Source organism: Erpetoichthys calabaricus, chromosome 17, assembly GCF_900747795.2.
Source record: "Erpetoichthys calabaricus chromosome 17, fErpCal1.3, whole genome shotgun sequence".
Classification (NCBI taxonomy): domain Eukaryota; kingdom Metazoa; phylum Chordata; class Cladistia; order Polypteriformes; family Polypteridae; genus Erpetoichthys; species Erpetoichthys calabaricus.
Window position 1 is genome coordinate 27,855,705 of NC_041410.2, and position 11,917 is coordinate 27,867,621.

At 38.9% G+C, this 11,917-nt stretch overlaps 1 protein-coding gene across 1 annotated transcript in view; it reads right to left on the bottom strand.

Moving 5' to 3' along the window:
- The window catches only part of LOC114667608 (prestalk protein-like), a 46,007-nt gene extending 34,423 nt beyond the window's left edge, over nucleotides 1–11,584 (bottom strand). The window contains exons 1-4 of the mRNA XM_028822976.2: nucleotides 11,417–11,584; nucleotides 4,644–4,769; nucleotides 3,916–4,071; nucleotides 2,735–2,842 (exon numbers count right to left, since the gene is read on the bottom strand). Coding sequence (XP_028678809.2) covers nucleotides 2,735–2,842; nucleotides 3,916–4,071; nucleotides 4,644–4,769; nucleotides 11,417–11,465 — 439 coding nt within the window. The 5' untranslated portion in view covers nucleotides 11,466–11,584. The remainder of the gene's footprint in view (nucleotides 1–2,734; nucleotides 2,843–3,915; nucleotides 4,072–4,643; nucleotides 4,770–11,416) is intronic.
- Between the last annotated feature and the right edge of the window lie 333 nt (nucleotides 11,585–11,917).

The window sequence follows — 11,917 nt, forward strand, 5'->3', positions numbered from 1 at the left end:
TGTATTGTATTCACCCCCTTCTTTTGACACCCACCGCACGCCCAACCTACCTGGAAAGGGGTCTCTCTTTAAACTCCCTTTCCCAATGTTTCTTCCATTTTTTCCCTACAAGGGTTTTTTTGGGAGTTTTTCCTTGTCTTCTTAGAGAGTCAAGGCTGGGGGGCTGTCAAGAGGCAGGCCTGTTAAAGCCCATTGCGGCACTTCCTGTGTGATTTTGGGCTATACAAAAATAAACTGTATTGTATTGTATTGTATTGTATAAAGAATTGAACATCAATGCTTCCATGGAGTTGCAGACCATTGTTGCTCTCAGGTCATCATGACATATTTATATGTTGAACAAACATTCAAAATTTTCTTTGCCCTTTGAAAATGTCCATCCATACACAGTGCCTTCAGAAAGTATTCAGACCCCTTCATTTTTTCATATTTTGTTATACAGTTGCCTTATCCTAAAATCATTTAAATTAATTTTCCCCACATTAAGCAACACTCAGTACTCAAGAATGACAAAGCAACAAGAGATTTTTAGAATTTTTTATAATTTTATTTAGAATAAAAAGCTGAAGTATCTCTGTGACACTAGTACTCAGACCCTTTATACTGTACTTAGTTAAAGCCCCATTAGCAGCAATTTTAGCTTGGAGTCTTCTTGGGACTGAAGTGGCAAGCTTCACACAACCAGATTTGAGGATTTTCTGCTATTCTTCTCTGCAGATCCTCTCACCCTCTGTGAGGTTGAATGGAGACCATTGGTTGACAGCTCTTTTCAGGTCTTTCCAGAGACTTTCTATTGGGTTCAAGTCTGGGATCTGGGTAGCCATTGAAGAACATTCACAGAGTTGTCCTGTGTTGTCTTTGCTTTGTCTCCTTTTGGAAGGTAAACATTTGTCCCAGTCTGAGGATATCCCTGTATTTTGCTCCATTCATCTTTCTCTTAACCTTGGGTAGTCTCCCCATCCCTGCCACTGAAAACAGTCCCTCAACACAAAGCTGCTTCCACCATGTTTCACCATTGGAATGGTATTACACAGGTGATGAGCAGTGCTTGGTTTGTTTCAGATGTTACACTTAGAGATAAGGCCTAACAGTTCAATCCTGGTTTCAAAAAACCAGAGAATTTAGTTTTTTACAGTCTGAGAGTCCTTTTTGCAAACTCCATGTGACTTTCATTTGTCTTTTACTGAGAAGAGTCTTTTGACTAACAAATCTGCCATAAAACCCAAATTAGTAGAGTGATGCAATGATGGTTGTCCTTCTAGACATTTCTGTCATCTTCACACAGGTTCTCCGGAGCTCAGCCATAGTGACCATGAGGTTCTTGGTCTCTCTTCTTAGTAAAGCCCTTCCCTTCTGATTGCTCAGTTTGACCTGATGGCCGGCTCTAGAAAGAGTAGCGATTGTTTCAAATGTCTTCCACTTAAGAATTACAGAGGCCACAGCGGTCTTGGGAATCTTCAATGCTGCAGGAACTTTTTGTAGCCTTTCCCTAATTATCTGTCTCAACAGAGTCCTTTAACTAAGCTCTGCATGCAGTTCCTTCGAGTTAATGGCTTGGTTTTTGCTTTGATACACTTTGTCAGCTGTGGGACCTTCTACAGACAGTTTTGTGCCTTTCCTAATCCCGTGTATTCAATTGAATTGAGCACAGGTGGACTCCAAACATCTCAACAATGATCAATAGAAATGGATGCACCAGAGCTAAATTTCAGATAACATAGCAAAGGGCCTGAATACTTCAATCAGTTTTTTTTATTTCCATAAATTTGCAAAAGTTTCTTAATTTCTGTTTTCGCTTTTCTATTATGGGGTATTGAGTGTTGCTTGATGAGAATAAAAATGAAATTAAAAGATTTTAGCTCAAGGCCGCAACATAAAATGTTCAAAAAGTGAAGGGACTCCAACACCTTCTGAATGCTCTGTATATAGAAAACCTCCTTTATTAAATGTTAGGGTCCTGGGGGAGTAACGTAAGTTCCAGCAGCACTGGATTCATGGTAATGATTGACCTTGAACAAACTGTCAGTCCATTGAAGGGCAACTGTACTTACTTGTATCATCAGCTAGCCTGTATTTAGAATGTGGGATGGAAAATTAAAGAATCTATATGAAGAAAATTCAGACAATGAGAATGATCTTACACACTCCACAAGTACAGTGATGAGGCAGGAAATCAAACTGAAACTCCTGAAACTGTGAGAGAGCAATACTACCAATGTACCACCCAGAGGGATTACAATATAACAAAATGAACCCATCCTTCCATCTCTTGCTTAAGCTGCTGACAATCCAGGGCAGGATCGCTGGGCAGCTGGAGCTTATCCTAGCAATCATCAGGCACAAGGCAGGACCTACACCTGGACAGGAGACCAGTCCAAAGCAGGGCAAATACAAACACACATTAGGGCCAGTTTAACAATACTAATTCTCCCATCATGCATGTCTTTGTCATTTGATTTAGCATAACATAACTCAAGCCATTCAGCTAAGATCTGGACACTGACCAGAAGAAGAATAGAAAAGACGTGTTGGATGCATTAAATAACCAGGATCATTAATATTTCTTTACAATTTGTTAAGCTTACTAGATGAAGCAGAAAATTAAAACTCAATATTTGCAGTTTTCAAGTGAGATACAATTGGCAAATAAAAATACACAAAATACTTCAGTGCCTTAACCTGAAAACAAGCACCCTTTGAAATATAATGATGCACTAGTCTTGTTTCTGCTCACCTTGAATGTTAGTGAAGCACTGGTACTCATTGTCGAGGCACTGGACGATGCTTTGGCAGCTGACATCAGCGCAGCAGAGCAGTGAATTGAGAGTGCTGCTCTGGTATACTGTGCAAGAGAACATGGCAGAAAGGTTAAGATGATAATGAAACATCACATACAGAGGAATGTCGGGGACTCCAGCTGAAGATCTGCATTATGACACTTATATGACGAGAGAAGACATAAATCATGTCAGAGGTTGCAGAACTTCAGTACTAATGGCCCCATAATTATATGATTCATTCTGTTTCCAGTGAGCTGCTTTTTTTTTATCTCACTATTATGATCTTGACATTTTTTTATTTAATTACATGACTAACCTGGTTACAAAATTACTTGGAATGACATGTAGAGGATAATGGTTGAAAAGCAAAATATTGTTTATATTAGTCTTTATCTTAAAAATAAAAAGACAGTGTCTTTCCACTTTTCAAAAACATGAAATATGTCTTTAAGCGCTGCATTTATTGAGCAATGTCAGGTATCTCAGTCTTTATGTATGGTATACTTATTATAATACAGCATTATAATTTGTAGCTGCCTTTCCTGTAACAAAGGAAAAACAAGTCTGCTTGCCAGCAGAGTTATAAGAAAACTGCATTATTCTGAGTAACTGTTTGGGCTCATACCAGTGAGGAGTGGCACCTCTGCATTTACCAGGCTCACCCACACAAGCCCGAGTACACTCTGTATAGTTACAAACGCACACGATGTGTGGCAATGGAGGGCTGGTCAAGAGCCTCAGGTCATAGAATATATTTTTATGCTATGTAATTTATCAATTGTAAAGCCCTAGAAACTTGCCAAAGGGTGTTTCATGCAGAGGATGGTGCAGGAGCACCTTGTCATTCTGGCTATATAACTGAACATAAATTATAATGTGACGATCCTTATCTTAGAGTGATGAAGAGAATTAAGCAGGTGTTAGCAGAACACTCCCAGGGATGGTTAGGATTAGCGTTAGGGTTAGTCCCTGGCTATATAATAATAATAATGCAGTATTTTCCAGGAGAATATCTGATGCAGAATAACATTGTTTAATGTTGTATGGCGGCAGAGGCTTACACGGAGCTCTAGTTTTCATTTAGGAATTCAGTAAAGGTAGAATAAAACAGTTTGGACTTCTTTCATTGAGTTACCTGAAGGTGCTGGAACGATGTTTGCATTGCAGAGGTTAGAGGCACAGCATTGTGAGTTAAGAATCACCCGAGTTGTTCCATAGTTTATGGAAACTGGACTTGAACAGCTGCTTTGTGTTGTACATGTCTTCAGCTGGAAACTGTTCAACTGTATGGCTGGAAAAAGTGAATAACAGGTTAGCTTTTTGAAAACAAACTTTTATCCAATTTATAATCATGTGGAACTTGAGTCTATCCAGAACTTGGCAAAACACAGGATACAGTCATGGGCAGGGTGCCAGTCCACCGCTGGGCCCTCCAGCACACACACACACATTGATAATTTGTAATCTAACCTGCATGTCTTTTGAGGTTTGAGTTGGAAAATCATTCACTGGAGAAAACCCCTCATAGATACAGGGGGATTCAACAAGGTCCAACAACTGAGCATGGATTTGAATCCAGAACTTCGGAACCATAGCATGTGAATATGAGAGATTTTTAGTGGGTTACATTTAATAATTTTTTATAATACATAGCAGCACAGCCATGTGGGTTTTACACAGCAAAAAGCTGAAACATTTAGTGTGCCAAAGACTAACTCCAGAATAATTCCAAAGGGAACGTGTTTCTTTTTGATGGAAGTTGATACACGTGGGAAACACAATGATGGTTCTGGCAGTCAACTTTGACATTGCATTTATTTTTCTGTCAGTTTCATTACAGTATGTTCACCTCAAAGGGCTTACATGAAGCGTCGGTAGTTGTAAGACTAGCAGAAGCACACACTGTGTCCAGTTGTTGGCAGACCTGTTGTGTTGAATTGCATACTCCATTGTTGTTTGGAGTGCAGCTGTAGCAGGTAAGGCAGGAGGCTGAAAAAGAAATATAAGAAATTCAATGAAAACAGTGCTAAAATCCTACATGCATTTTAATTTGTCATAATTAAAGCACACAAAAGCAAACATAATTATTTTATTATGTCACAATGAGGATGGTGGTGCTTACAGTTTTAATTTATTTCTAAATCAGTTTTGAGTAAGGAATCCCTGTGGTTTTCAACTAAATAGCAATGCTAACAACATATATCTTATTCAGAAGAATTATTTCATAATGTGATGTTCTCCAACTGCTCAGTTGCAGCCCTTCATCTTCTCTCATTCAATTCCTTCAAACATGTCTTTACTGAGGTCCCCACTTTGCTCTCATTCTTGTTGCACTCCATCTTTGTCTCTGTATTTTTCTCTCTTTACCCTGCACTCTACTTAGTTTTTTAGTTTGGTGATTTCTTCATCAACATCTTCTGCTTCTGTCAATCCTGATTTTATTTGTATTCTTCGAATTGTTCCTACTGATATCTTTGATCCATTAGCCAGGCTGCTGCCTTATGATTAAAGGGACTGAAACAGCATATATCATACATATATATTGTCACAGATGGCTGGGGTTCTGACCCAGCCGGGACACCTAGAAGGACCGGAATGTGACCTTTATGTCTTCCGGGTCATGAGGGGGCAACCGCCCTGGATCAGGAGAGGACCACGGGAGAGAAATTCCAACTCTTTGGGACCCGTGGCCACCGCCAGGGGGTGCCTCAAGCCACATAGAACCCGGGAAACATTTACTTCCGCCACACTCGGAAAGATGTCGGAAGAGCCTTCCAGGGACGTCCGGAGTGCTTCCGGTGCAAAGGTCAGCGCTTCCGCCACACCTGGAAGTGCTGCCGGAAGGACGTAATCAGCCACCTGGAGCACATCCGGGAGGGAGTAAAAGGCGCCACCTTCCTACAGTCGGGGAACTAGAGTTGGGAGCGGGAGCAGGACGAAGCTCCCAGGAGGAGAGGAAAGGCAGCCAAGGACATTGAGAGAAGTCTAAATAAGGGGTGATTAGTGCTGAGTGCATTGTGTTTATGTTTGGGACTGTAGTACTAGGGTGTTGTACCGTATCTTGCCTGAAGAAGGGGCCTGAGTTGCCTCAAAAGCTTGCATATTGTAATCTTTTTAGTTAGCCAATAAAAGGTGTTCGGGACTGTTTATTTGTGGTTCAATAAACGTGTGTTTTATAAAGATGTGGTTTCCGACTGGTGGTGTCCGGGCAAGTCTCACAATATATATATATATATATATATATATATATATATATATATATATATAAATCTAACATCTGTCTGTCTGTATGTCTGTCCGCTTTTCACAAAAGAACTACTTAACGGATTTAGATTGGGTTCTTTTCTATGTATAATTTGCTTGCACATTCCGGTTGATTTTGCGACTTCTTTTATCGCACAAAGTATTATACTGTAGTTCGCTTGCGGTACCGATTTATTTGCGCGCATCTAAGAGAGATTCACCTGGCCAAAGGAAGGGGGAGGTGGGGGGCCCTCCTCACTCAAGCACCAGCCTCCATTCAAGTCGCTGTACCTCTCGCCATGTGTTGGAGCGTACCTTGCCTCCACTTAGCTAGCGATACCTGTTTGTCAGACATTATCATCTACAGATTGTTAAAGAGTAACATTTGACATTTTTGAGAGAGAGAGATCAGAGCTACGTGTGTTTTAGAGGGTAGCTGCTGATTGCCAGAAATGTCACGGCCACGTGCTTTTCTCCCTACACGGTGGACGCTTTCCCGTCAGAGCTGAACGCAATCAGATGCAGTGCCAACATCTGATGTTGGAGCGTACCTACCTTGTGCTTGGCCAGAATTACATTTTTTTTTTAATTTTTTAATTGATTTTTAAAGTTTGTTCTGTTTCACTACTACGTGGGCAGAGCCTTGGGGGACGGCTAGTGTATTAAAAATAATGTATGTATTATCATTGATAATGTATTTACAGTATTTACTTGTTATTCTGTTCTCTGTATCTCACACTATTGTTTCTTTCACCCACCACAGAGCACTCTCAGCTCCTCAGTTCTCCAGACTTACGTTCGTGTCTCAGCTTCTCAGGGTTGCTTTTTCGTTATACAACTCCAACCTGACACGTATCATCAACCTACTCATTCTGGTCGAAAACTAAATTGACTGCAAAGAATGACTTACACACCGATTACCTCGATCCATTTTGATATTCCAAACATAAGGTGACCAGCTGAAGCAGCAGTGGAGATTAATCAGTTACATTCAGAGAATCATTTTTGTAGTGTAGGTGAATATAATAGCATGTCATGATTCTAATAATATACGACTCGCCATGTGTATGCTGTGGTGCAATTTCAATATTTAAGATATCAAAGGTCATTCTTCTAATGGCAGGGGAGGGGTAGCTTCCTGTAATTCAGTAAGCACATGTATGGAAAAGCCCATCTGAAGGTAATCATATACAATATACAGTATGTTGAATAAAGCACATTTGTTGCAGTAAAGACCTGCCACAGTGGTGAATCCTTAACACCAAACTTGACATGCATGCGCCATGAAAGACAATCACTTGCAGTTTATTTCACCTTATCTTTGCTAGGTAGACTTTTTTATACTCTTACCCAGGTACACAAATTGTAAATCTGATATATACATTCATCTATATAAAGACTCAATATACTGTAATAGTATGGGGTGGTATCAACCAAAGCATCTTCAGCATAACTGACTTATCCATAACACTTATGCTAACCTTGAAAACAAGCATTTCCTTCATATGAGGATAATTATTTCAAAATGCCCCTGAATTAGCAATCCCCAAATTGATTTTAAATAATTCTCTACTATCAGTTAATTCTAGAAAAAATTGATCATAGGCAGTTCATGCTTCTGCTCTATTCATACAGGCCTACTCCACTGCAATATTAAACAAAAATGTTATACCTCCAAGGAATGCTGTGGATTTTCTCAAAAATCACGTACAAAGGAACAATAGTTAAGTACAAGTTTTAAATGTCAAGATACTAGTAAAACATGAATAATAACAATGCATGCATTTGTGAACAGCAAATGTTCATTATTTTAAGACGTTCAGTACAAGCAGTTCTGAAAAAACTCTGAACATGATCATTAAACTGCGGTGGGTTGGCACCCTGCCCGGGATTGGTTCCCTGCCTTGTGCCCTGTGTTGGCTGGGATTGGCTCCAGCAGACCCCCGTGACCCTGTGTTCGGATTCAGCGGGTTGGAAAATGGATGGATGGATGGATGATCATTAAAAGTGCACAAATCAGATTAAAGGTGACAACTGGAAGGAAAAAGCAATGCTTCGATAATTTTACAGTGCAGAAGAACAGATGTTATTTGACTGGTTGAAACTGTAACTATTTATGTCATGTCATTTTCTAAGCTGCTTAATCCAGACCAGGGACTCAAGGGGTGCTGGAGCCTACCCAGCTAACACAGGGCATGAGCTAACCCTGGACAGTATGCCGGTCCATTGCAAGGCAAACACACAACAACAACAACATTTATTTATATAGCACATTTTCATACAAAAAGTAGCTCAAAGTGCTTTACATAATGAAGAAAAGAAAAATAAAAGACAAAATACAAAACTGAAATATGATAACATTAGTTAACATAGAAAAGGAGTAAGGTCCGATGGCCAGGGTGGACAGAAAAAACAAAAAAAAACTCCAGATGGCTGGAGAAAAAAATAAAATCTGTAGGGGTTCCAGGCCACGAGACCGCCCAGTCCCCACTGGGCATTCTACCTAACACACGAACCCTACTGTCAAAATTGTGTCGCCAGTTCACCTAACTTGCATTTCTTTGAACAGCAGGAGGAAGCCGACGCAGACACAGGGAGAACATTGAGACTCCATGAACTCTGATCTCTTTACTGTGAGGCGACAGTGCTGCTACCGCACTACCCCAGTAATCCTTCATTTTAGAGGAAAACAGTGTTGTTAGATAATCAACCACTAAATGAAAACCATCTACAGTATAAAGTACAGATTATATCATTTCTGAAATAAAAGTGATAAGACAATAGTGTTGTCAATGCCTATAAATCACAGTTTGAAAAACTGTAAAAACAACAAAAGGACAATCTTGCTATGTACATTGATTGGACATCGGTAAAAGATTGCAAATCTAAAGTGCATAAAACATTGATGGACATGGAGATGGCTGAAGTACTTAATGCTGAAGAAGAGAAGTTCAAAGCTGCTGTGGGCACTCCCAGGTCAGTCTGATGCCAGAGTCATTGACACTTAACCAAAAAATGTTGATTACGTAGAATGTCTCTGAAGAACATTTTGCTCTGTGGTGTCACCAGCTAAATGCTACCTGCCAGACCCAAACCAGAGTTATTCGGATTAGTAATCAGCCATCTAGCTAAGCTAAAGGCCAATGTCCTCACACTCAGAGGCGAGGCAGCTCCTAACTTGCAATGTTACGCATCCGTGTGTGTAACAGCAGGATTTCTCTCTCAGGTTCCATTGATACTCACACCTCAACTATTACAAGACACACCTGCTAAACTTATCAAATCAATAGCTGGCAGTGTGGTGTAGTGTAGTGGTTACGGCTTTGGACTTTGACACCTGAGGTTCTGAGTTCAAATCCCACTACTGACACCATACTCCAATTGGAAAAACAAAGAAAATGGAGCCAATTGTGTCTCAAATGTTGTAAATTGCCCTGGGGAAAGGCGTCAAATAAATGTAATGTAACTGCTTCACCTAATTACAATATTAAGCATATGACAAAATTAGAGCGCAGTGGATATGAAAAAATTAGAGCACAGAAGACAAGAAACCGTTTATTTAGAAAAAGTAATGAGAAAGTCATCCACATGGTTATCGTGACAACTAGGATGATAACAATATCAGTGCCCCAATATGTCAACTTGCTACCATTAGACGTTTACATCAGTAATCTACAAAATAATAGTCAGTAATGTGTACTAAGCTCATGTAGTCACAGACACGCTTATTATGTGAGACTCACCTGTACTTTCAAATTGGACTTGAGAATGAGGACTGAGCTTCATATTCCTTTAATTGTAATTAGTAAGTGCAAAATATGAAAACCGAAACACTACGTAGTGGCAATGATCTCCATCCAGAATTAAATCTTCACTCCAAATACTGGAATGCAGTCTGTATATACGTAAAAAAAAGGTACACGATCTTCAAGTTAGCTAAACAGCTATGGGGTAACGTTTTGAATATTTACTTTATGAAAACTGTGTAAAGTGTAATGGGGGGGGGGGGGGGACAAATAAAAACAGTTTAAAACGGTTAGGTTAGGTATCTAAAAACCATTGTAATTATGTAAAGAGAAAAATCTGAATCCATTTGGAAAAAATTTAAGATATTTTAATGGCCTTCAGTTAAAACATTAAATTTCAGGTATTGGCTGTAGAAGTTTATTGTATTTACTATAAATAGACTATTTTATGAGAAATGTGATGGTGTCTGTACGCTTTAAAGAATAAAACCGTGAGGTAGAATAAAAAAAAAATTAAGAAAAGAAATAAATATATTATTGATGAAAGATTTCAATGGCTGCTGACAATTAAACAGCAGGTCCTGGGTGGTCAGGTCATGTATGTCAGTAGAACTGTGAGCTACGCAAACATACAACTCTTGACACATCCAGTAGAAGAGCAGATGACATTCCCATCATTAAAGAAATAAACCATGAATGAAATAATGCACTACATGTTCCATTACTAACCAACACAAATACATAAAGATAAACCATAAAGTAAATGAAACCAGCTGTGACAAATATCTTATTGTGAAAAAATGACAATGCAAGGCAATCAAAAGCACAACTCAAATAAAACCGTAAGTAAAGCATTAAATTAAATTTATGAGTGTTGTAGGTTGGTAAATATATAAATAGAAAATAAAGTTTATAGGAGAACAATTACCAGAGACAAATAAATTCACAAACAAGACAGTCTTCCCGGTATTCAAGCAGTGCTATTGCAGTTAAGAAAAACAAATAAGAAATAATATCATAAGACACCCAAAAGCCTCAGTCAAATTAGACTGTAAAGTATTAATCCACAAATGCCACTAGCACAACTAATTAAATAAATAAATGAAGTACTAGGGTGTTGTACTGTGTTAGCCTTTACGAATGTAGAGAAAAGCCAAGCAAAATGACACCTTTTACTGGCTAACTAAAAAGATTTCAATATGCAAGCTCTCGAGGCAACTCAGGCCCCTTCTTCAGGCAAGACGTAATCAAGTTTAGTTAGCCAATAAAAGGTGTCATTTTGCTTGGCTTTTCTCTACAATAAATAAATGAGAAATTCAAACATATGTTAAAGGCAAAGAGACTAAGAATCATAAGAACATTAGAAAGCCATGCTTGAGATGTAACATCAGATCTGAACATTTTGAATTGAAAATTAATCAATTAAACATACTGAAATGTTGTATATTCTTTAGAATTAAAATCCAAATTTTTAAATGTAACATTTTTGTACTTTAAGCTGGAGGCTGAAATCTCATGTAATGATAGTAGAAATGATTAAAATTAATCAGGAGTCAGAGCTTTAAAATGCAATGAAACATTCAATCTTTCCTTTTAAAGCCTAAAATGAAATAGTCAATATCAAATATTTTTCAATGTTAGTCTTACCAGTGGAAAGCAGCATACAAGCAACATAGAAACCAAGAAGCACTGCCATGGTCTTGATGGCTTTGCTCACCTACAGTTCTTAGTGTTCTGTTTGTACCAAAGTTGCAGTATAAAATTACTTTACCTGCCCTTCCTCTGCCCCACCTTACAATTACTGGCACCTTACTAATTTACATGAGCGCAAGCACAATACTTTACTTATAATCCTCCTGGAAACCGCAACCAACAAGTCTAAGAGGAAAATTCTTTTTTAGTTTCTTCCTTCTTTAAATATATTTTAAATAACATAATCACAAGTGAACCTCTAAGGATAAAAATATTCAGATGTGCAGCATATGTGGCATGCCAAGATAATGTCAGTCAGTCATCATCCAACCCACTATATCCTAACACAGGCTCATGGGGGTCTGCTGGAGCCAATCCCAGCCAACACAGGGCACAAGGCAGGAACAAATCCCAGGCAGGGTGCCAGCCCACCGCAGGGCACACACCCACAGCACA